This window comes from Papio anubis, chromosome 20, assembly GCF_008728515.1.
Source record: "Papio anubis isolate 15944 chromosome 20, Panubis1.0, whole genome shotgun sequence".
In the NCBI taxonomy this organism is placed as follows: domain Eukaryota; kingdom Metazoa; phylum Chordata; class Mammalia; order Primates; family Cercopithecidae; genus Papio; species Papio anubis.
Window position 1 is genome coordinate 7,868,432 of NC_044995.1, and position 26,708 is coordinate 7,895,139.

Below are 26,708 nucleotides of genomic sequence, written 5' to 3' on the forward strand. Positions count from 1 at the left end.
TTTAACATTTGCTGTTTGACATTTACATTGACTTCACGTCTTAAAATGGGTACTGAGATGCAAGTGTCTTATCACTGATGCCTGTGTCTCAGCTTTCCACTCCATTCTCCGTCATTAAGAATCTGGCGTCAAAAACACAGTGACTCACTCACTCAGAGAGTTTCAAATGAGATATAAATGAGGCAGGAAAGCTTTCCCCTTAGTGTTCTAATTTTAAAGCATTTAGCAGGAACTTGTGCACAGTAATATTTGACTTCATGGGCAGTTTCTTGAATCCTGTTCTACAAAGAAGTAGGATGCATCCAGATGTGACCCCTAAACAATCCCTGCTGCCCGGCATACAACCCACACAAATATATGACAAGAAAACAAAACTATAGACCCATATCCCTGAAAAGATTGGTGAAAAAGTCCTCAACATAATATTAGGGGGCCCACACCCCATCTCCAATCCAGGCCCCTTCCCAAGTTCCCATGTTGGGAAGAGAGGAGCCTCTTCCCAAGTTCTTGTCACTAGGTCATGGGCAATGGAATGTAAGTGACATGAGAAGGACTGAGGGACGGCATGGGTAAGTAAGCAAACATGTCAGGCAGGAAGCTTCAGACTCAAAGACTTGCAACTCCAAAGAATGGCATGTTGTTATTGCAGGTAACTCCTCCGGTATGAGCAGGACAGGGCAGGGCAGGAGAGGGCTCCCCTTCCCCCCACACACACATCAGGAATGTTCAGGCAACCATCAGGTGATGGTCAGGTGGTTGTTAAACATCTAAAATAATAGTCACAGCTGGTAGCAGGGAAAGGCAGGCTCCTCATAGATAGAAAACACCTGAAACTGGTGATCTGCCGCTTCCCATGAGATCTCAGGAGTTGGGCGAGTGGACTCAAGCACGCGCATGCGGACAGGTCTGCCCCAAGAGAAGAATCAGGGAAGCAAGACCCCGGAAGTATGGCAATGTATAAAACCCCAAGTCAAAAGGTCAAACTGCGCACTTGCCCTTCAAGTGGCCTGCTTAGCCCTCTTCCAAGTGTACTTTCCTTCATTTCTGCCCTAAGCTTTGTTCTTTTTGTTTGTTTGTTTGTTTGTTTTGAGACAGGGCCTTGCTCTGTCGCCCAGGCTGCAGTGCAATGGCATCATCTTGGCTCACTGCCAACCTCCACATCCTGAGCTCAAAGGATTCTCCTGCCTCAGCCTCCCAAGTCGCTGGGACTACAGTCATGCACCATCACACTGGCTGATTTTTATCTTTTTTGTAGAGATGGGGTTTTGCCATGTTGCTCAGGCTGGTTTTGAACTGCTGGACTCAAGCGATGCACCCACCTCGGCCTGCCAAAACATTGAGATTACCGGTGTGAGCCACTGCGCCTGGCCATTTCTGCTCTGAAACTTTTTATTTATTCATTCATGTATTAATTTTTGAGACGGAGTTTCACTCTTATTGACCAGGCTGGAGTGAAATTGCACCATCTCGGCTCACCGCAACCTCCGCCTCCCGCGTTCAAGCAATTCTCCGGCCTCAGCCTCAGGTCAGGCTGATCTTGAACTCGAGACCTCAAGTGATCTGCCGCCTCAGGTCAGGCTGGTCTCGAACTGGAGACCTCACATGATCTGCTGCCTTGGCCTCCCAAAGTGCTAGGATTATAGGCGTGAGCCACCCCGCCCAGCCCTGCTCTAAAACTTTCTAATAAACTTTTGCTTTCACTCCTGCTCTAAAACTTGCCTCAGTCTCTCCTAGTGCCCTATGCCCCTCAGTTGAATTTTTTCTTCTGAGGAGGCAAAAACTGAGGTTGGTGCAGACCTGTATGGACACGGATTCACCACCTATAACAATGTCAGAAACAAGAGAAATAAAAATCAACCGATACTATTACTTTACCCGAGTAAGAGCCATCCCTGTTTCCTCTTCTTTCTCTTCTTCCTCTTCTAGGCATCTTCCTTGGGTAATATGAAAAAGCCTTTAGAAGTCAAGCCTGAATGTCTAAAATATGCTGGTTAATGACTGGAATCAACACCCTCATTTTCGTGCCTCGAACACCTATTCAGGGAAGCCCTCACAGTGGAAAGCCAGTTCTCTGCGAGTCATTGCACCAGATGGGACACAGGGACGACAAGCTCCTACAGGAAGGCCAACAGGTGAGTTTTGGGCCCATTTCTTCAGATCCCGCTCCCCTCCCAGAGAGGCCCCCCCCACACACTGCAGCAGTGGGGAGCTGGGCTGGACTGAGCTTCTCTTCAGGGCACAGACCCAGCCCTGAGCAAACCCCATGCAGAGCACAGCCCCCGTCACCCATCTGTGGATCACAGGCTGATTTCAACCCTCAGAAACAAAGGGCGGAGCCGGGATGCTCCATGCTGAACACACATGGAATCACCTTTAAATATGATTAAGGACAGGTCCCAATGTATTCAAATGAAAACTTCCGGTAAGGGGGCACCAGAGGTGTACCTGCAAAATGCCCCAGCACTGCAATGTGAAGCCAGGGTTGGGTTCTGCCCAGAGAGGGAAGCCCAATACAGCCCCCACCTTCTGGCTCTGCCCCCACTTCGGGCCTTATTGTCATCAGGATCGAAACAGTAGACAGCAAAGGGGCAGAAAGTAACATCCACAGCAGCCAATATGGACCAGAGGTGGGGGTGAGGGTGTGGCTGGAGTGTTAAATTGGGGTTGGGGGAGTCCACAGAAGTTCCCATTAAAAAGGTGATACCATGCTGGGCACGGAGGCTCAGGCTTGTAATCCCAGCACTTTGCAGATCACAAGGTCAAGAGTTCGAGAACAGCCGGGCCAACATAGTGAAACCCCATCTCTATTAAAAATACCAAAAATGGCCGGGCGCGGTGGCTCAAGCCTGTAATCCCAGCACTTTGGGAGGCCGAGACGGGCGGATCACGAGGTCAGGAGATCGAGACCATCCTGATTAATATGGTGAAACCCCGTCTCTACTAAAAAGTACAAAAAAACTAGCCAGGCAAGGTGGCGGGCGCCTGTGGTCCCAGCTACTTGGGAGGCTGAGGCAGGAGAATGGCGTGAACCCGGGAGGCGGAGCTTGTAGTGAGCTGAGATCTGGCCACTGCACTCCAGCCTGGGCGACAGAGCGAAACTCCATCTCAAAAAAAAAAAAAACAAAAAAAACAAAAATTAGCTGGGCATGGTGGCAGGCGCCTGTAATCTCAGCTACTCTGGAGGCTGAGGCAGGAGAATTGCTTGAACCCAGGAGGCGGAGGCAGAAGTGAGCCGAGATCGTGCCACTGCACTCCAGCCCAGGTGACAGAGCAAGAATCTGTCTCACAAAAAAAAAAAAAAAAAGACCAGGCGCGTTGCTCACACCTGTAATCCCAGCACTTCGGGAGGCCGAGCCAGGTGAATTACAAGGTCAAGAGATTGAGACCATCCTGGCTAACACAGTGAAACCCCATTTCTACTAAAAATACAAAAAATTAGCCGGGCGAGGTGGCGGGCACCTGTAGTCCCAGCTACTCGGGATGCTGAAGCAGGAAAATGGTGTGAACCTGGGAGGTGGAGCTTGCAGTGAGTGGAGATCACGCCACACTGCACTCCAGCCTGGGCGACAGAGTGAGACTCCATCTCAAAAAAAAAAAAAAAAAAAAGGAAGGTGATATCAGAAAAAAGCCAGGTGTTTGCACCTGCAGCTGAGGGGCCACAGAGTCCTAGGCAGAGGGACAGCCCACATCGAGGCCCTAAGGCAGGAGCAACCTCGGCCCCCAGAACAGGAAAGAGGCCTGTGTGGCTGCAGAAGGAGCAGGGAACAGAGGCAGGGCATGAGGTCAGACAGGTCCTGGGGGCACACATCAGGTAGAGATGAGGTCTCCAAACATTTCTCTCCCGTACCTCAAAAGAATCTAGAAATGACTTATTTCCTCACCTGTTTTAAGTAAACATGTAATTTTTTCTTTCTCTTATAAATTAACATACTAATGATGTCACTTTTTATAATTGTAATACATATTGACATGTTCAGCCAAGTACCAGGAAATCCAGGGTTGCCCTCATCTGAGATGTGCAGGACTGCAGAGGAATGCATTTGGGGAGTTCAGGAAGTCACTTTTGGACACATGAAGGTGGAGATGCCTGCTGGACTCCCAGAGGAGAGTTGAAGAGACAATTGTACACAGGATCCCAGTGTTCAGGGGAGAGGTCTGCAGGGAACATGGAGCCGTGTGGGTGGGTTTAAAGACATGAGATGAGATGAGATGAGATGATAAGGGCGGTGGGTGTGGGCAGAGATCAGAAGTCCAAGGGGGTAAGCTGAGGGTCACTCCATATTCAGAAAACAGAGCTCAAGACATACCAGAAGATAAAAGTGTAAAGTGATCAGGGAGGCAAGAAGAAAATTAAGAGAAATATATTTTTATTTTTTTAATTAAAAATGTTTTTGAGATTGAGTCTTGTTCTGCAGCCCAGGCTGCAGTGCAGTGGTGCGATCTGGGATGACTGCAACCTCCGTCTCTTGGGATCAAGCGATTTGCCTGCCTCACCCTCCGAGTAGCTGAGATTACAGGTGTGCAGCACCACACCCGGCTAATTTTTAGTAGAGACGGGGTTTCACCATGTTGGGCAGGCTGGTCTCGAACTCCTAACCTCAACTGATCCACCCGCCTCGGCCTCTCAAAGTGCTGGGATTACAGGCGTGAGCCACCGCGCCCGGCTCCTTCTTTCACTCTTCCCGTCTCTTTGCAAATTCCGACCCGTCCTCTACTTTGCCATGTGTTTATGGGTTTCCTTCATTCTTTCCTCTGTCTCAGTTTTTCTACTTCTCTCTCAGCCGCTCTCTCTGTCTCCTGATCCTTTTGGCCCACACATTCACAGGAGGGTTTGGAGTAAGACGCCTGCATCCCGGAGGAGCACATTTTCCAGACGGTGGAGCTGGGCAGGCAAGAACACCGGGTGTCACAGGACAGGCCCCGGGCACCTCCCCAAAGCGGGCGCAGGGTAAGCGGTGACTGCGAAGGGGAGACCTGGGGAGCAGCAGGGCACGAGGAGGGGAGATGTAGGGGGCGACGCCTTGGGACGGGGTGGGGTCTGCAGGATCCCAGGATCAGGCGGAGGACGCGGTGTCCCCGGGACTGGGGCTGCGGCGCTGCGCTCCAAGGCAGATGACGGAGAGGCTGGGAGGCGCTCAGGACGGGAATCCACCTCGCGGGTGAGGACTTTAAAAAGCGCGGGGCGGGAGGAGGGGTCAGGAAAGGGTTTTATGCGGGAAAAAGACGCGAAAGGCAGGGAACAGGGACTGGTCTCAGAGCGAGTTTTACCCACATGGCGAGGTCTGTATTTACCTGGGGTGGAGGGCGCGATGCAGGGGTTTTAAGGTCAGCAGAGCGGGTGTGGAAAAGGGGGACGGCGAATCGAAGGCTTAATCTACACTCAGGCACACTCTTGCTCGGCGGCGTCACCTTCACACACCACCAGCCGCTTCCGGGACTCCAGGAAACTGCGCGTGCGCGCAGAGCCCAGGTAGCCTGGGGCGAAGCCCGGGGAGAGGCGGGGTCTGCGGAGGGACAGCGGGGGCGGGGCCTGTGCAGTTTTAAGGTAAAAAGCATGGAGTTGTGCGGCCCCCTTATGTTGGAAAGCAAAATGTTTTCTTCCTACCAAGACGAAAACGGTTTATCTCAAAACTATTTTTGCCGGGGGGTTGGGCCCGATCCTGCTAGGGAGTCTCCTGCAGCTCAGCGATCTGGGAACTGGGAATTCGGTGGGGGAAGTCCAGGAGGAGCAGTGAGTGATTGGATCCAGGAAACTTCCTGCAATTCAAATTAATTCGAGTAACTCACTTTAAAAGCCTGAAAACACAGTGCCTGAACCAACCTCCTTGGGTTTTGGACATGTAAGTTACCTGAGATACCCACCACATATATACGTCTTCGATGGTAACTGCTTGCTTGCTGTTGGACACTGGTGGGAACAGTGCATCTTACAGCCAGAGCTCTGTGTTACCCTGTAACATGAACTGCCCATTCTCACTCGGGTGCTCACAAACCTTACCAATAAAATTGGACAGGCTCAGTAGTGCTCAACTATAAAATGGAACGGCATATTCAAGACAAGGCACAGCAGAACCTCAAGGGACCAGTGTACTCCATGAACAAATGGGTAGCTTACAAGAAGGGGTCAAACGATCCTTAAGGGATCCTTTGTCTCCTCTTGTGGCTACCTGGGACCCAAGGTTCACATATATGCCCACCAAGTATATGGCATGGTTTACTGGTGTCTCTGCAAAACAATAAACACACAGGGTCTACTGGGCTTCAGCCCAATGGATGGCCATTCTTTGACCCAGTGAATGGCCATTCAGCCAGTGGAAGACCATTCTTGACTACGACTAGACACAGACATTTTGCCTAATTAGCCAAACTGCATGCATTGGTAATGGCCCCTGCAGGCCACATCCACCACCATATCTCATCATGTTTTCATGACTCATGAGCCATGCAGACTTGTGTGGAACCCTTTAATGCTGCAGGACAATAGGGGCTCCTTTGGTCCACCCAATCTTTGAAACTGTTGTATTAAGACCTTTGTTTCAACTCCATCAATTTCCATTTCCATTTCACTCATCCCATTTTTTTTTTTTTGAGACAGGGTCTCGCTCTCACCCAGGCTGGATTGCAGTGGTTCAATCACCGCTCACTGCAGCCTCGACCTCCTGGGCTCAAGTGATCCTCCCATCCTGGCCTCCCGAGTTAGCTGTGACCATAAACGTGCACCACCACACCTGACTCATTTTTGTATTTTTTGTAAAGACTCGGTTTCGCCATACTGCCCAGGCTGGTCATCCCATTTCTTAACTACCATCTAAAGATTTCCACTCTGCTGGGAGGACAGCCATGAGATGGAGTCTCGCTCTGTCACCCAGGCTGGAGGAGTTTAGTGGCACAATCTCAGCTCACTGCAACCTCCCCCTTCCACGTTCAAGCCATTCTCCTGCCTCAGCCTCCAGAGTAGCTGTGATTATAGGCGTGCACCACCACACCAGCTAATTGTTTTGTATTTTTAGTAGAGACGGGGTTTCACCGTGTAGGCCAAGCTGGTCTCGAACTCCTGACCCTAAGGGGTCCACCCGCCTCGGCCTCCCAAAGTGCTGGGATTACAGGTGTGAGTCACCATACCCAGCTCATGAATGCTTGCTTTATTCACCTTTTTTCTTAATGACCATTTAAAAATGTCCACCTTCATGAGAGAAGTCCTTTGAATCTCCATTATTTTCCCCCATCCATTTTCTTCTTAATTAACTTGATATTGTTAATTGGCACTTGAAAGTTCCAACAGGAGATGTGGAGACAGCAAATTTGATAAGGCTTCCTGAGCTGTCTTTTGGTTTTGTAGAAGTAAGGTACCGTGGGATGTATACATTAAAGGAACAACCTTAAATTATTTTTCTCTCCTTCCTTCCTTGTAGTTCTCAAGAACAACTTCAGAATGTATTGGGGAAGGTAATACCCTGAAATATGAAGAAACTGGCCCAAGCAGCCTGGGCTCCATTCCAGAGTCCCCTGCCCCTCTTTCAAAACACAGGATATCCTTCAGTGCTTTAGGGTGGCTCATCACGAGGCCATGTGCCATAAAACCTAGGATGGGTGCTCTCTGGGGTCCGTCAGCATCAGTGCCGGTGGGACACCAGTAGATAAGACTCCATCTTCCCCAAGCAGTTTTCCTGAGCCTTGGGGGACCAGCTTGCAAGGAATCAATCCTAGGCTTCTACTGCCCCTTGTTGCCTGTCAGTAGTAAACTCACTGTATTGAACTTGTGTGCATGGGTTCTGTCTCACTGGAGTCAGACATTTGGTAACCAGTGCGAAGTGAACCTACATCACAGGCAAGAGAGTTTGTAATCCTCCTATGCTTGGTGGTGAGAATGTACAATGGCACACCCACTATGGAGAACAGTATGTTGGAAAACTTCCTCAATAGGGTACCTACAAAACCTTAGAGCAAACATCATACATCATGGTCAAAAAGTGAGATTCCTTTCCCAAGGTTGGGGACAAGGCAAAGATGTACACTGTTACCACTTTTATTCCACATAGTGTTGGCAATTCTTGGCTGAGGGTAGTGGCTCAGTCTGTAATCCCAGAACTTTGGGAGGCTGAGGCAGGAGGACTGATTGAGTCCAGGAATTTGAGACCAGCCTGGGCAAGATGGGGAGACCCCATCTCTACAAAAAAAAAACCCTGAAAATTGGCTGGTGGCTGGGCGAGGTGGCTCATGCCTGTAATTTAATCACTTTGGAAGGCTGAGGCAGGAGGATCCCTTAAGCCCAAGTGTTCAAGAGTGCAGTAAGCTCTGACTGCACCACCGCACTCCAGCCTGGGTAACAAAGCCAGACCCCATCTAGAAAAGAATAATAAATGAAATAAGAAAAATAAGAGACCAAAAAGGAAAGCATAATAGTGTACATGATGTGATGGCTGTGGTAAGCTAATGACCCCCACCCCCAAAGATACACATACAAAGGATTTCCGTATCAATAGCCCTATACCCTATATTACATGGTTTCTCTTTTTTTTTTTTTTTGAGACGGAGTCTCGCTCTGTCACCCAGGCTGGAGTGCAGTGGCCGGATCTCAGCTCACTGCAAGCTCCACCTCCCGGGTTTACGCCATTCTCCTGCCTCAGCCTCCCGAGTAGCTGGGACTACAGGCGCCCGCCACCTCGCCCGGCTAAGTTTTCGTATTTTTTAGTAGAGACGGGGTTTCACCGTGTCAGCCAGGATGGTCTCGATCTCCTGACCTCGTGATCCGCGTCTCGGCCTCCCAAAGTGCTGGGATTACAGGCTTGAGCCACCGCGCCCGGCCTACATGGTTTCTCAAAGCAGAGTTTGCAGATGTCATCTGGCTGAGGACCTTGAGATGGCAGAATATCCAGGATTATCTGGTTAAAGCAACATCATCACAAGAGTCCATATAGGAAAGATACAGGTGGACTTAGAATCACAGAGAATTGGCAATGCTTGCATAGCAAAGACACAAGGAGATTTTATGACACTACCTTCTGACTGTGAAAACGGAGGGATGTAGAGCATGAGGTAAAGGATCTAAGTGGCCTCTGGAACCTAGCAGGGGTAAAGAAATAAACTCTTCCCCAGAGATTCAAGAAGGATCATAGTTTTGTAAACCCGTTTTGACTTCTGACCACCACACATTAACAGCATAAATTTGTGGGGTTTTTTGGTTTTGTTTTTGAGATGGAGTCTTGCTCTGTCGCCCAGACTAGAGTGTGGTGGCACGATCCCGGCTCACTGCAACCTCCACCTCAGGCAATTCTCCTGCCTCAGCCTCCCGAGTAGCTGGGATTACAGGCATGTGCCACCGCGTCCGGCTAATTTTTGTAGTTTTAGCAGAGATGGGGTTTCACCATCTTGGCCAGGCTGGTCTCAAACTCCTGACCTCATGATCCACCTGCCTCGGCCTCCCAAAGTGCTGGGATTACAGGTGTGAGCCACCATGCCCAGCCTAAATTTGGGTTGTTTTAAGCCACTCACTTTGTGGTAATTGTTACAGCAGCAATGGGAAATTAATAGTTTATGTAGAAAACCCTAAGAAATCTAAAAAATCTGGAGAACGAGATTTTAAGGAAATAGACTACGAAATTAACATACAAAAACTACTTTATTTCTATATACTAGCAATTAATACATGGAAATTGAAAATAAAATACAATACTCCTCTGGTTTGAATATCCCCAACAAAACTCATTTGGAAACTTGGTCCCCGGTGTGGCCATATTGAGAGGTGGAGCCTTTAAGAGGTCACTGGATCATGAGAGTTCTGCTGTCATGAATGAATCAATCCATGCACAGATTAATGGACTGTGTTATCATGGGAACAGAAATGATGGTTTTATAGGAAGAAGAGAGACCTGAGCAAACAGTATACTCAGCGCTCTCACAATGATGTGCCACATTGCTTCAGGATGCCGCAGAGTGTCCACCAAGAAACCCTTAACAGCATTGACCAAAAAGGTCAAAAAATGTCTAATTTTAGCAAGGAGACCTTTGTTTCTTACAAAGGGTCACAGCCTGCAGGCTAGCCATCTGGCAGGGTGGGAAGCATGGTCTCTACCAGAAGCAACACAGGTAGTTCAGAGGAGGAAAGCTGCCGCAGGAATTTATGCTGAATAGCAGTATGTTGAATATTAAGTAAACATACTCAACAGGTTATGGGAGAGTCATGCCTGTGTGTGATAAGCAAACATACATGTTCCTAGTTTATCTACCAGAACAAAATAAAACTCTCATTTTCTATATTCACTCTTAAGAGGAAACTCACGAACATTAATCTTTTCAAATTATATCAATATTCCAAGAACATCATGAAGGAGGTTTTATCTTTATTCTCCACTTTTTTTTTGAGACAGAGTTTTGCTCTTGTTGCCCAGGCTGGAGTGCGGTGGCGCAATCTCAGCTCACTGCAGCCCCTGCCTCCTGGGTTCAAGCCATTCTCCTGCCTCAGCCTGCCAAGTAGCTGGGATTTACAGGCGTGCGCCACCACATCTGGCTAATGTTTTTGTATTTTTAGTAGAGATGGGGTTTCACCATGTTGGCCAGTTTGGTCTCGAACTCCTGACCTGAAGTAATCTACCCGCCTCAGCCTCCTAAACTGCTGGCATTACAGGCGTGAGCCACCATGCCTGGCCAAATTTTAAAAAAAAAATTTTTTGAGACCGAGATTCGCTCTTGGTGCCCACGCTGGAGTGTAATGGCATGATCTTAGCTCACTGCAACCTCCACCTCCCAGGTTCAAGCACTTCTCCTGCCTCAGCCTCCCAAATAGCTGGGACTACAGGCATGCACCACTAAGCCCAGCTAATTTTGTATTTTTAGTAGAGAAGGGGTTTCACTATGCTGGCCAGGCTGGTTTCTCCTGACCTCGGGTGATCTGCTTGCCTTGGCCTCCCAAAGTGCTAGGATTACAGGCGTGAGCCACCGTGCCTGGCCTAACTTTTATTTCCCATATTCTTACTATGTATTTTCACTTCATGGAAAACAAGATGCATAGCATAGGTCTTACTTGGCATACAAGAAACTGATGTGGAAATATAATAATATGGTGCATATGCATCAATGGCAATGCAGATTTTGGGGTGTAAGAATGTGAAATTAACTTTCAGTAAGATTTTCATTATACCCCCAAAAGTATCCTAAGCCACAGTGTGGGGCACATAATTCAAGCGCAAAATGTGGTTATAGGTTTCCAAAACTGTGTTATTTAATTTCACCATGAAAAAAATTGTTCTTGATCCTTTAAGAGCCTAGTGGTGCATTGTTATTATGTTATGAAATATCCTACTGAGACAGGATAAACCTATGTTGGCAGAAAGAATGTGATTCATTCATAGAGAAAAACCATTCTACTTTATTAGTTAAAACATTATATCTATGATACATTCTGAATAAAACATTAGCAAAGTGTGCTTTAAGCAGATAATGTGAGTTCTACTAAAGAATATGTTACTCTACTTCTGTTGATTAAACTCTTCACTCTGACTACTCTCTCTTCAATTTCTTTCTTTTTTAGATGGAGTTTTGTTCTTGTTGCCCAGGCTGGAGTGCAATGGCATGATCTTGGCTCACCACAACCTCCGCCTCCCGGGTTCAAGCGATTCTCCTGCCTCAGCCTCCCAAGTAGCTGGGATTACAGGCACCTGCCAACATGCCCAGCTAATTTTGTATTTTTAGTAGAGATGGGGTTTCTCCATGTTGGTCAGGCTGGTCTCAAACTCCCAACCTCAGGTGATCCACCTGCCTCAGCCTCCCAAAGTGCTGGGATTACAGGTGTGAGCCACTGCGCCTGGCCTCTCTCTTCAATTTCAAAAACAAGATCAATTTTTCATCACTCTTTGCTAAACAACAGGTATTGCTCTTTAATGGATAAGGGGGCGACCTTTTCCCCTGCAGTATTTCTACCACACAATCAGTGTCTAATTACCTATTACTCTCCTCCCACAAAAATCCCAATGTCCTAGGGTCTTGGCCTGCTCCATTTCATGTTCAGTTGATAGACCATTTCTTTCTTCTAAGCCACAGTACTCTCCTGGTAGGAGAAAGGCACCCTGAACATTATCAGAATGGTGAGTGACATCATGGTTTTACATTGCTTTTTGCCACTCCCAAATGCTAATTCTGACAATACTTGATTTTAAAAGCAAAGTCCTCCTTCTTCACAAATTGGATAGAAATAATCCTTCACCTAATTAATCATCTTCACCCAATCGATGATCCTTCCATCCCAATGATCTTTCTAAGAAACCACCATGGAAGGTGTAAGGATGCACAATAACAGATTTCAAAGTTCACATTGAAACTCAACAGTAGGCTTTCCAAAAAACCTTAAATAACTCAATAAAACATTTCATAAGGTGAAGATAACTGACTGCCTACAAATATCCTGCAATCTTTTCATATATGAGTTAAAAAATATAATTTTTAGCATATTTGGACTGGTGAGTATTCTACAGTGTATAATATCAAAGGCAAACAGGGAAACCAGAGACTGTTATTCCTCATAGGAATTCTCACTTACCGTCAGTCATGGGTAATGGCCTCAGGATGCATATTACATTTGTTTGGTTTCATCAAAGATATAAATTTTGATGCCTAGTAACCTGCGAGGCCTAGATAAACCCTCTGCCACATGTTTACATGATGTCTCTTGCTTACGGCCTCTCGTATCTATTAATGCTTCAACCCATGAGGGATTAGCCACTGTCACTGCATTTGTAAGGATTCTGTGAAGAATGAATTAACTGATGTGAAAAGAGTGAATTGTACCTAATGACCTCACCACACTCATTTGTAAGGTTTCTCTCCGGTATGCATTCTGTGATGACTTGCAAGATTTGAACTCTGCCTGAAGACCTTGCCACACTCATTACATTTGTAACGTTTTTCTCCAGTGTGGATTGCCATATGGGTAGTTAGACTTGACCTTACCCTAAAGGCTTTCCCACACTCTGTACACCTGTAAGGTTTCTCTCCAGTATGAATTCTTCGGTGATTTGCCAGGTGCGCATTTTGAGTAAAGACCTTGCCACATTCGTTACATTTGTAAGGTTTTTTCCCAGTATGGATTGCCTGATGGGTGGTTAGGCTTGAACGAACACTGAAGGCTTTCCCACACTCATTGCATCGGTAAGGTTTCTCTCCGGTGTGAGTCCTTTGATGATTTGCAAGGTGTGAATTTTGAGTGAAGACCTTGCCACATTCATTACATTTGTAAGGCTTCTCTCCAGTGTGGATGACCTTATGGGTAGTTAGGTTTGAATGCATACTAAAGGCTTTGCCACACTCATTACACTTGTAAGGTTTCTCTCCCGTATGAATTCGCCGATGAGTTGCAAGGTATGAATTGTGCCTAAAAACCTTGCCACATTCATGACATTTGTAAGGTTTCTCTCCAGTATGTATTGCCTGATGAAAAGTTAGGCTTGAACGATCACTAAAGGCTCTGCCACAGTCATTACACTTGTAAGGTTTTTCTCCAGTATGAACTCTCCAGTGCCTTGCAAGTTGTGACGTTTGAGCGAAGACTTTCCCACATTCATTACACTTGTAAGGTTTCTCTCCGGAATGAATTCCCCGATGACTTCTAAGGTGTGATTTTTGAGTGAAGCTCTTGCCACATTCAATACATTTGTAAGGTTTCTCTCCAGAGTGGATTGCCTGATGGGTAGTCAGACTTGAACGAACACTGAAGGCTTTCCCACACTCATTACACTTGTAAGGTTTCTCGCCAGTATGAATTCTTCGATGATTTGCAAGTTGTGAATTTTGAGTGAAAACCTTGCTGCATTCATTGCATTTGAAAGGTTTTGTTCCAGTATGGATGACCTGATGGGTAGCTAGGTTTGAATGCATACTAAAGGCTTTGCCACATTCATTACACTTGTAAGGTTTCTCACCAGTATGAACCCTCCGATGCCTTCCAAGGTACGAATTGTACCTAAAGACTTTGCCACATTCATTACATTTGTAAGGTTTTTCTCCAGTGTGGATTGTCTGATGGATTGCTAGGCTTGAACGAACACTAAAGGCTTTGCCGCACTCATTGCACTTGTAAGGTTTCTCTCCAGTGTGAATTCTCCAATGACTAATAAGGTGTGAATTTTGAGTGAAGAGCTTGCCACATTCATTACATTTGAATGGTTTTTCTCCAGTATGAATTAACTGATGGGTAGTTAGGTTTGAATGTCCTCTAAAGGCTTTTCCACACTCATTACACTTGTAAGGTTTCTCTCCAGTATGAATTCGCCGATGAGTTGCAAGGTATGAATTGTGCCTGAAGACCTTGCCACACTCATGACATTTGTAAGGTTTCTCTCCAGTATGGATGACCTGATGAATAGTTAGATTTGAACGAACGGTAAAGGTTTTGCCACACTCACTGCATTTGTAAGGCTTCTCTCCACTATGAATTCTCCTATGACTCGTAAGGTTTGAATTCTGAGTGAACGCCTTGCCACATTCATTACACTTGTAAGGTTTTCCACAACTGTTTGCTTTTCGTCTTTGTGTGAGTAATGAAAAATGGTTAAGTTCATGGTATTTTTTAGACCTGTGGGTTTGGACACTAGAAGGAATTTGTTGAAGTGGTGACACTGAGGAACCATTGTTCGTAGACTTCTCAACTTGCTTACATTCATACATTTTCCCTTCACCTTGAAATAGCTGCAGTTCAGGCAGATGCGAATGAAAGCTTACTCCCAGCTGATTGTTAATAAGCTTGTTTTCTACGTCTCTTCTGTCGCGCTGATCTCTTTTACGTTCTTTCTGGGTCATAAGCACTCCCTTGTAATTTCCTGTGTCATCTCTCCATTGACACTCAAAGTCATGCATATTTTTCTGAAGTTCCTTGAAGGAAAAGTCTTCAATGTCAGGGCTTTCGTGTCTTTCCAACATCACTGTGTGGAATACTGCTTCTGTACTGCTCTTCTCTTTTGGTAGCAAATCCTTGGTTGTACATTTAGGAGGGATATCTATAAGACATAAAGAACCACACATTTCCAATTAATTACAGTAAATAAGTATTTTACATTAAAAACATATTCCACCAAAAGTAATACTTATATTGAACAGACTTCAGAACTTCAGAACCATGAATTTCAATTTTTAGGAACAAAAATGTAGTTTTTTTTTTTTTCAGACAGAGTCTCGCTCTGTCACCCAGGCTGGAGTGCAGTGGTGCGATCTTGGATCACTGCAAGCTCTGCTTCCCGGGTTCACGCCATTCTCCCGCCTCAGCCTCCTGAGTAGCTGGGACTACAGGCGCCCACCACCATACCCGGCTAGTTTTGTTTTTGTACTTTTAGTAGAGACAGGGTTTCACCATGTTAGCCAGGATGGTCTCGATCTCCTGACCTCATAAGCCACCTGCCTCGGCCTCCCAAAGTGATGGAATTACAGGCATGAGTCACCACCCCCAGCCAAAAGTAGTATTTTTTAACAAAGAAAATGCAGTTACATGTAATTCAAATATTTGGGAAGGGCTGGGTGTTGTGGCTCATGCCTGTAATCCCAATGCTTTCGGAGCCTAAGGTGGGAGGATCACAGGAGGCCACGAGTTTGAGACCAGCCTGGGCAACATAGCAAGACCCCATCTCTACAAAAACAAAATAATTTAAAAATTAGGCCAGGCGCGGTGACTCATGCCTGTAATCCCAGCACTTTGGGAGGCTGAGGAGGGTGGATCATGAGATCAGGAGATTGAGACCAGCTTGGCAAACATAGTGAAACCCCATCTCTACTAAAAATACAAGAATCAGTCAGGCGTGGTGGCATACACCTGTAGTCTCAGCCTCTCAGGAGGCTGAGGCAGAATCGCTTGAACCTGGGAGGTGGAGGTTGCAGTGAGCCGAGATTGTGCCACTACACTCCAACAGGGGTGACAAAGCGAGACTCCGTCAAAAAAAAAAAAAAAAACATCAGTATAGCATGCTGGTATGTGCCTGAAGTTCTGGATACTCAAGAGGCCGAGGCTGCCGGGCACAGTGGCTCATGCTTGTAATCCCAACACTTTGGGAGGCCGAGGCAAGTGGATCACCTTAGGTCAGGAGTTCGAGACCAGCCTGGTCAACATGGCAAAACTCTGTCTCTGCTAAAAATATAAACAATTGGCTGGGCATGGTAGTGGGCACCTGTAATCTCAGCAACTTGGGAAGCTGAGGAGGAGAACTGCTTGAACTCAGGAGGTGGAGGTTGCGGTGAGCTGAGATTGTACCATTGCACTCCAGCCTGGGCAATAAGACCAAAACTCCGTCTCATCAAAACAAAAAAAAAAAAAAAAAAAAAAGGCTGAGGCATAAGGATTGTCTTAGCCCAAGAGTTCAAGGTTACAGTGAGCTATGATTGTACCACTGCACTACAGCCTTAGAGCCACTGAGATGTCTTAAAAAATAAAAAAATAGCCGGGCGCGGTGGCTCACGCCTGTAATCCCAGCACTTTGGGAGGCCGAGGCGGGTGGATCACAAGGTCAGGAGATCGAGACCACAGTGAAACCCCGTCTCTACTAAAAATACAAAAAATTAGCCGGGCGCGGTGGTGGGCGCCTGTAGTCCCAGCTACTCAGGAGGCTGAGGCAGGAGAATGGCGTGAACCCGGGAGGCGGAGCTTGCAGTGAGCCGAGATCGCGCCACTGCACTCCAGCCTGGGCCACAGCGCGAGACTCCGTCTCAAAAAAAAAAAATAAATAAAAAAAAATAAATTGGGGTAGCCTAGCTTCAAACTACCTATGACCAAAATACTCACATTATGCAATCCTATGTTAGCCATCAAAGGATTATTTCTCCACCATGACCTCACAGCACAAACCAATTGGCCAAAAACATATGGCTATCTCAGTTGAAGAAAAATAAGTTATACACATTTAAAGCATACTCATTATGTACAGATACATGTTAAAGTACAACATAATATATTATAATGACTCACAGGAAACATAATTAAGAAGCAGGAATTCTGAACTGCAAAACCATAACAGCACTAGGAAAATGAACATTCAATAAAACTATGTCAGAAAAAAATGTCTTGAAATACCTATTATATAACTATATCCACACAGAGTAGGCATTTTGCAACATTAGTAAGTGGTACATGACAGTTATATTTCTTTGTGTTTTTTTTGTTTTTTTTTAAGACAAAGTCTTGCTCTGTTCCCCAGGCTGGAGTGTAGTGGCACGATCTCGGCTCACTGCAACCCCCGCCTCCGGGGTTCAAGCGACTCTCCTGCCTTAGCCTCCCGAATAGCTGGGACTGCAGGCGTGTGCCATTACACCTGGATAATTTTTGTATTTTTAGTAGAGACGGGATTTCACCATGTTGGTCAGGCTGGTCTTGAACTCCTGACCTCACTATCTGCCTGCCTCGGCCTCCCAAAGTGCTGGGATTACAGGCATGAGCCTCCGCGCCTAGCCTGACAGTTACATTTCATAATACATGCTGAAAACCATAATGTGTTAATTTTATTAAAATCAACTAATAAGATATTCTAGCAGCCCATGATAAAATGAATTGAGAGGAGTAACTGCATATATAAAATGTTCTTGTTTAAGGCCATGTGTGGAAACTTAAAAAAAAAAAAAATTATTGGCCAGGCACGGTAGCTCACGCCTGTAATCCCAGCACTTTGGGAGGCTGCAGCAGGTGGATCACCTGAGGTTGGGACTTCAAGACCAGCCTGACCAACGTGGAGAAACCCCATCTCTACTAAAAATACAAAATTAACCAGGCATGATGGCACACGCCTCTAATCCCAGCTACTTGGGAGGCTGAAGCAGGAGAATCTCTTGAATCCAGAAGGCAGAGGTTGTGGTGAGCTGACATCCCACCATTGCACTCTAGCCTGGGCAACAAGAGTGAAACTTTGTCTCCGAAAAAAAAAAAAAAAATTATTGTCTGTGGGATAATGAACAATTTTCTCTTAAGAAAAAGAAAGATTTTTATTTCAGAACCAGCACAGATAACAAGAACTGGAATATGATTTTTTTAAAAAAAATTCTATATTGACAAATTATAGTTATATACATTTACAGGAAACAAACTAATATTCTGTTATAGGTATACAATGTGGACTGATGGAAACAAGCTTATTACCATATAAGTCATCTCAAAAACCTATCATTTACTCCTAATGTTTTCACCCAGTGACCGACATCTCCCTATTCCCTCCAGTCCTCAACCTGTGGTAACCCACACTCTACTCTTTGCTGCTATTAGTTTTATTGGTTTAGATTCCAAATATAAGTGAGGACATGTAGTACATGTACTTCTGTGCTAAAGCCTGGAAAAACAGAATATGCACCCCATGTAAGACTAAGAATCAATGAGAGAATGATTTTGTTAGGTGTCTTTACAGTTATGCTGAGAACAATCTCAGAAGATAGAACCCACTCGCTTATCACACACCCCCATGAAGAATGGCAAAAGCAGAATGGAAGAAATGGCTGAGGGAACTCGACAGGCAGAGATGGCTGGAGTCTCTTCCATGAGGTTCGGGGCAGCAGATGCCAAGGAGCAGCAGCCAATGTCAGGTCTTCCACGCACAGGAAATGGGGTGGAACATAAATAAGTCTAAATGTTAGGACTAAGCACTATGGAGGCTTCACCTCTGACCCATATGGACTAAGAACTGAGCACCATATGGAATTCAATACAGAGGGAGAGACCAAGAAAGCAAGCAGTCTCTTCAAAAGGAACCACAGAGTTCAAATGACAGGGTGTTGTCCATCATGATAAAGACTTTGCCTCTGTCTCTGAGGCAACTTATTTCCCCAAAGAACTGTCTCATTGGCAGAGTTTCCCACACTTTTTTATTTATTTATTTTGAGACGGAGTTCCGTTCTGCCACCCAGGCTGTAGTGCAGTAGCATGATCTTGACTCACTGCAACCTCTGCCTCCCGGGTTCAAGCAATTCTCTTGCCTCAGCCTCCTGAGTAGCTGGGACTACAGGCATGCGCCACCACACCCAGCTAATTTTTTTGTATTTTTAGTAGAGACGGGGTTTCACAATATTGGTCAGGCTGGTCTTGAACTCCTGAACTCAAGTGATCTGCCCGCCTTGGCCTCCCAAAGTGTTGAGATTACAGGCATGAGCAACTGTGCCCAGCCTCACACTCTAAGGAGTGGCCTTCTCTCTGCCCATCTGAGCTCTTACCTGTGATCACACCTTTGACACATTCCCTCATTCTTGGTTTTCTTGCTATTTTCACACAGTTCTTCACAGTCCAGGGCTCTTTCCCTTCCTCCAACATGGAGATAATATTCATATCAAAATGACACAGTCCTGTTTATAAAAAGAAAGGATCACAATGTGCTGGGGCTTTTTCAGAATCCCAGCCCTATGTTTACATGAGAGGACATTACAGGTGGATCTAAGAAAACTTCAAAAATTCATCCACTGGGCTGGGCATGGTGGCTCACGCCTGTAATCCCAGCACTTTGGGAGGTCGAGGCGGGCGGATCACGAGGTCAGAAGATCGAGACCATCCTGGCTAACATGGTGAAACCCTGTCTCTACTAAAAATACAAAAAATTAGCCGGGCGAGGTGGCGGCGCCTGTAGTCCCAGCTACTCGGGAGGCTGAGGCAGGAGAATGGCGTGAACCCAGGAGGCGGAGCTTGCAGTGAGCCGAGATCGTACCACTGCACTCCAGCCTGGGCGACAGAGCAAGACTCTGCCACAAAAAAAAAAAAAAAAAAAGTCATCCACTGAATGCCTCCTTCTGAATATCCAGGAAACACGGTAACATGCAGATAGAAGACTCTATTCCACTAACCACTTAATCCAAAGCAGAGAGGTAGAAAACAGCAAATCTGACGTTTCAAAAGTCTAACACAATGTATCATGCATACAGAAGCTCGGAAACCTCAAATGATGAAGCACAAAGGAGGCAGAACATCTGAAAAAGGGGAAGATTAAAGTCCAGGTTTCCCATGATGAGGCTTTCCATTTCAGAGTCAACAGGACTTCAATCTCAGTCAAGCAGTGCAGGGGGTCTCCAGGGACTCATAAGGGAAAATGCAGCAATAGACAAGAACAGATCTTGACTTCTGGAAGAAAGTCATCCTCACCCAGAGAAACCAGGTTCCAGTAGTTCTCCAACATCACGTCCCTGTATAGAGTCCTCTGAGCAGGGTCCAGGCATTTCCACTCCTCCTGAGAGAATTCTATGGCCACATCCCTAAATGTCAACCGTACCTAAAATGAAAAACACATTTCACCAAGTGGCTAAGGGGAGATTTCAAAACTTCACATAAAAGGAGAAGAGGAGAAAACTGTGAGAATAGGTTAAATTGAAGTGGGTGAGCTGACAGATCCAGATTGTGACAATGTGACATACAGATTTGGTCTTCATCCCCCTCTCCTGACATAAGAGGTCTCTTAAAATCTGTGGAGTGATAAGTGTCTTTTTGTACATTAATGGGATAATTGGTGGCTGGAGCACCTAGGTAGCTTCAGGATGGAGAGCGGTCACTGGAACTAAGGCTCAGAGGGTGGTCACTGGAAAGACTGAGGCTCGGTTAGACTAAGCCTCTGTCCTCTCGGGAGGGCAGAGGGAATGAAGGTTCAGTTGATCATCAATGCTAATGATGGGAGCAATGCCTCCATAATGGCGCCTCCATGAAAACTCAAAAGACAGAATACATCCCAGCTCCTCACTCCTCTCCCAGACCTCAGCTAATAGATCACTTCCATCTAGATGTTCATCTGTGTGCTTTGTAGTATCTTCTCTTATAAATGGGTAAATATAAGTAAAGTGTGTCCCTGTGTTCTGTGAGCCACTCAAGCACACTAATCAATTCCAAGGAGGGGGTCACCGGAATTCACAATTCACAGTTGGTCATTGAGAAGCACAGGCCACAACCTGTGTTTGCGACTGGCATGAAAGTGTGTGTGCTGTTGTGGGACTGAACCCTCAGCCTATGGGAGCTGACCCTATATCCAGATAGACAGTGTCAGAATCGAATATGAGAACACCCATGTGGGGTCTGTTGCAGAACTGTTTATTTGATGTGTAGAGGAAAACCCAATACCTCCAAGATCACAGAAGTATTCATATTATGGAAGCAAAGTAGGAGAAACTGAGTCTGTTTTTCCCATATTTCCCTACACATTAAGGACTTTTGAGCAAGTTATGTCTCCCTAATTCTATTTGACTATTCTTTTACCTCAGAGGTTGTGATATCCTCTATATTAGTGTCCATTTCTCTGTTTTATGGGCAATAAGTATACAAATAAAAAACTGAAAACAAGGTTATCTCTATGGAAGTGTTAGATATTATGTTTGACATACTGAGTGATATTCAATATCTACATGAACTAAAGCACAACTGATACCTTAAGAAATGATAATGCGGCTGGGCGTGGTGGCTCACGCCTGTAATCTAGCACTTTGAAAGGCCGAGGCGGGTGGATCGCTTGAGGTCAGGAGTTCAAGACCAGCCTGGCCAACATGGTGAAACCCCGTCTCTACTACAAATACAAAACTTAGCCAGGCATGGTGGCAGGTGCCTGTAATCCAAGCTATTCAGGAGGCTAAGGCAGGAGAATCACTTAAACCCAGGAGGTGGAAGTTGCAGTGAGCCGAGATCACGCCACTGCACTCCAGCCTGGGCGAAAGAGTGAGACTCCATCTCAAAAAAAAAAAAAAGAAAGAAAGAAAACTGTACTGAAGTGATGCTGTCTATAAGACAGAGGAGTAGGAAGTCCCAACCACTACCCATGGAGACACAGATTTCATAACACTACATGGACTAAGTTGCCTTTGTGGGAAATCTGGCAACCACATCAGAGGTTAGAACTCTTTTGAAACACCTACTCACCTGAGGCCCTGCCCTGGCATGATGCAGTATCCCTGTGAGAAAACCACACTTCCATTTTCTCCTGGGGAGAGAAAGTACGGGAATATCCATCTAACATTCGGACTTCTTTTTTTCTCTTTTTTCCTGTAATACCACACAAGGCTCATAACGTTCTGACTTTTCAGGGCACTGCTAAGGGACAAGTTTCTGTCTTGCCTGAATACAAACACTGAAGTAACAGGACCCCAGGTAAGGAAGCTACTGAGAACAAAGCCATCCATCATAAACCAGAGCTTGTAGTAACGTAGGCAGACACTAGGTGGCGGTGCAGCCCCCAGCTTACTAGAACACCAGCGAAGCAAAGCTGCTGGGGAACAGCCGGCAGACAACAGAGGCTTTCCCGCATACAAACTGGCACAACTGCTTTAGTTAAGCTACAAGCAAAAAGTCCCTAGAAAAGGCGTGAGGGATCTCCAGAGCCTCTAGTCAGGATGACTGTAGCATGTCTTCCCTGAAGGAAGCCAGATTCAAAAACTAGAAGTGGCTGATTAGTGAAAAGCTCAGGTCCCAACAGGAGGTAACAAGATATCAAAAGAGGCCGGGCACGGTGGCTCACGCCTGTAATCCCAGCACTTTGGGAGGCCGAGGCGGGTGGATCACGAGGTCAGGAGTTCGAGACCAGCCTGGCCAACATGGTGAAATCCCATCTCTACTTAAAATATAAAAATTAGCAGGGCATGGTGGCAGATGCCTGCAATCCCAGCTACTCAGGAGGCCGAGGCAGAAAATCGCTTGAACCCGGGAGGCCGAGGTTGCAGTGAGCTGAGATCGCACCACTGCACTCCAGCCTAGGCGACAGAGTGAGACTCCATCTCAAAAAAAAGAAAAGATATCAAAAGAAAAAAAAGAAACATGGACCGTACACAGCAACACATTAAATCACCACAAAGTAATACTAAAGAAGCATATATATATATACACACACACACATTATCAAAGAAATAACAATAAGACTCCTAAAGTTGCTCAATGTATTAAGGCAGTACTCATAAACAACTTCAGAAAATCAGAAAAACAATAAATATGAGACTATCAACAAAGAGATAAAAACTATGAAGAAGAAACAGAAATTCTAGACTGAAAAACATAACTGAATTAAAAAACACACTAGAGCCAGGCGTGGTGGCTCACGCCTGTAATCCCAGCGCTTTGGAAGGCTGAGCCGAGAGGGCTGCTTGAGCCTGTGAGTTCAAAACCAACCTGGCAACATAGTAAGACCCTATCTCTACAAAATAAATAAATAAATAAAAATGAGCTGGGCATGGTGGCATGCATCTTTAGTCCCAGCTACTTGAGAGGCTGAGGTGGGAGGACTGCTCGAGTGCAAGAGTTCAAGGTTGCAGTGAACTATGATTGTGCCACTACACTCCAGCCTGGGTGACAACAAGACTCTGTCACTCACACACACACACACACACACACAAAGTAGACTTGACCAGGCAGAAGAAATCAATAGTGAAGTGAAAAAAGGAGAAAATGAGGCTAGGCACAGTGGTTGATGTCCCTTCTCCCAGAACCTTGGGATGCTGAGGGAGGAGGGTCGCTTGAGGCCAGGAGTTCAAGACCAGTCTGGGCAACATAGGGAGACTGTCGTTTCTATAAAAAATGGGCCAGGCGTGGTGGCTCATGCCTGTAATCCCAGCACTTTGGGAGGCCGAGGCAGGTGGATCACCTGAGGTCAGGAGTTCAAGACCAGCCTGGCCAACATGATGAAACCTCGTCTCTACAAAAATACAAAAACTTAGCTGGGCATGGTGGCGGGTGCCTGTAATCCCAGCTAATCGGGAAGCTGAGGCAGGAGAATCGCTTGGACCCAGGAGATGGAGGTTGCAATGAGCTGAGATCGCACCATTACACTCCAGCCTGGGCAACAAGAGTTGCCATATCGGGAAAAAAAAAATACACAAAATTAGCTGGGTGTAGTGGCAGGAGCCTGTAGTCCCAGCTACTCAGGAGGCTGAGGTAGGAGGATCATTTGAGCCTAGGAGGTTGAAGGTGCAGTAAGCTATGATCACACCACTGTACTCCAGCCTGGGCTACAAAGTGAGACCCTGTCTCTAAAAAAATAAAAAATAAAAGGAGAAAATGAAATAGAAGAATGATGAAGATAGTCAGGCATGGTGATGTGTGCCTGTAATCCCAGCTACTCAGGAGGCTGAGGCAGAAGAATCAGTTGAACTCGGGAGGCAGAGGTTGCAGTGAGCCAAGATCACACCACTGCACTCCAGCCTGGGCAACAAGAGCGAAACTCCGTCTCAAAAAAACAAACAAACAAAAAAAAAAGGTCTGCCTTGGCCTCCCAAAGTGCTGGGATTACAGGTGTGAGCCACCGCGCCCGGCCCAATCAGCAGCACTCTTAAACGCCAGTAACGTTCAAGCTGAGAAACACATCATCAAGAATGCAATCCTATTAAAAATAGCCACACACCCCCAAAAATGCCTAGAAATATGTCTAACCAAGGTGGTGAACTATCTCTATGAACTACAAAATACCAGTGAAAGAAATCAGAGACAACACAAACAAATGGAAAAGCATTTCATGCTCATGGGTTGAAAGAATCAATATCATTGATATGTCCAAACTGCCCAAAGCAATCTATACATTCAACAGTATTTCCTATTAAATGATCAACAGAACTTTTCACAGAATTAGAAAAACCTTCTAAAATGTATATGAAAGCAAAAAAAGAGCTCAAAGAGCCAAGACAGTCCTAAGCAAAAGGAATAAAGCTGGATGCATCACACTACCTGACTTCAAACTATATTGCAAGGCTACAGTAAACAAAATAGCATGGTACTGGTACAGAAACAGACACATATACCAATGGAATACAACAGAGACCCCTAAAATAAAGGCCCACACCTCCAACCAATTGATCTTCAGCAAAATCAACAAAAATAAACAATGAGGAAAGGATACCCTATTCAATAAGTGGTGCTGGGAAAACTGGCTAAACATCTGCAGAAGAATGAAACTGGACCCCTATCTCTCACCATATAAAAAAATTAACTTGAGATGGATTAAATAATATAAGACCTCCAACTATAAAAATTCTAGAAGACTTTGGCCTAAGCAAGGAATTCATGAAGACCTCAATAGTAAATGCAGCAAAATGAAAAACAGACAAGTGGAACTTAATTAAAGAGCTTGTTACAGAAAAACAAACTATCAACAAAATAAACAATCTACAGAATGGGAGAAAATACTTGCAAACTACGCATCTGACAAATGACTAATATCCAGAATCTATAAGAAACATAAGCAAATCAACAAGAAGAAAACAAATTACCCTACTAAAAAGTGACAAAATAACATAAACAGACACTTCTCAAAAGAAGTCGTACTATTGGCCAACAAGCATATGAAAAAATGCTCAACACCCTGATCATCAGAGAATGCAAATCAAAACCATAATGAGACACCATTTCATACCAGGCATAATAGCTATTATTAAAAAGTCAAAAAAATAACAAATATTGACAAGGCTTCAGAGAAAAGGAAACACTTATACACTCATACACTTATGGGAATGCAAATTTGTTCAGACCATGTGGAAAGCAGTTCGGAGATTTCTCAAAGACTGAAAACAGAATTACAATTCAACCCAGCAATCCCATTACTGGATATGTACCCAAAGGAAAATAGATTGTTCTCTCAAAAAGACACCTGTATTCATATGTTTATTGCAGCACCATTTACAATAGCGAAGACATGGAATCAACCTAGGTGACCATCAACAGTGGATCAGATAAAGAAAATATAGTAGACATATACCCTATGGAATATTATACAGCCATAAAAAAACAAAATCATGTCCTTTGCAACAACATGGATGCAACTGGAGGCCATTATCCCTAGCGAATTAATGCACAAATAGAAAAATACCGCACATTCTCACGATGGAAGCTAAACACTGGGTGCACAAGAACACAAAGATGAGAACAACAGACACTGAGGACTCCAAAAAGGAACAGGAAGGAAGAGGGGAAGGGCTGAAAAACTATCTATCGGGTACTATGTTCACTACTTGGGTGATGGGATCTTCGGAAGACTAAACCTCAACATCACAAAATATGCCCACGTAAGAAATCTCATGTGTACCCCCTGAATCTAAATAGTATAAAATGAATCAAATAAAGTACGTACCAATGTACACACATTCAAATTCATAAGACACATTCTGTGGAAAAATCAAATTGTTTTTCCTACTATAATCTCAGAAAATGCTTCTAAAATCAGATGTGCCAGGTACAGTGGCTCAGGCCTATAATCCCAGCACTTTAGGAGGCCAAGGCAGGAGTACTGCGTGAGCTCAGGAAACCAGCCTGGGAAATGGAATGAAACCTCATCTCTACAAAAAAATCAAGCTGGGCATGGTGGTGCATGCCTATAGTCTCAGTTACTCCAGAGGCTAAGGTGGGAGGATCCCTTGAGCCCCAGAGATCGAGGCTGCAGTGAGCTGTGATCCCACCACTGAACTCCAGCCTGGACAACAGAGTGAGACCCTGTCTCAAAACAATAAACAAACAAACAAATATATATATAAACAGATGTATAGTTTCCCCCCATACCAGCAAGCAATCAATTGTGCAGCAGGCACCGCCTGGGTGTCCTCCAACCCCAGTTCAGTTTCAACACCATCGACCTGGAGGTAGTGTCAAATCCCACAGGTTGAGGGTTCAGTCCCACTTTGGGTGCCAATAGCAAGCCCCAAGTTGTTTTCCTGTGCTTTTGACAGACTATTAATCAGGGTTCCTGTAATTCCCTCACTGGGTTCAATTAATTTGCTAGACCTCACAGACCTCAGGGAGACACTTTATGTACATTTACCCATTTATTATA

At 45.4% G+C, this 26,708-nt stretch overlaps 1 protein-coding gene across 14 annotated transcripts in view; it reads right to left on the reverse strand.

The window, feature by feature from the left end:
- Positions 1-9,600: 9,600 nt before the first annotated feature.
- The window catches only part of ZNF160 (zinc finger protein 160), a 38,260-nt gene continuing 21,152 nt past the window's right edge, over positions 9,601-26,708 (reverse strand). For 6 of the 14 annotated variants that reach the window (XM_031660180.1, XM_031660179.1, XM_031660178.1 and 3 more), the window contains 4 exons: positions 21,827-21,887; positions 20,075-20,201; positions 19,159-19,287; positions 9,601-14,984 (listed from right to left, as the gene is read on the reverse strand). In XM_031660180.1, coding sequence (XP_031516040.1) covers positions 12,799-14,984; positions 19,159-19,287; positions 20,075-20,201; positions 21,827-21,887 — 2,503 coding nt within the window. In that variant the 3' untranslated portion in view covers positions 9,601-12,798. The remainder of the gene's footprint in view (positions 14,985-19,158; positions 19,288-20,074; positions 20,202-21,826; positions 21,888-26,708) is intronic. The other 8 variants (XM_021930393.2, XM_003916062.4, XM_021930392.2 and 5 more) reach the window with 3 other exon arrangements.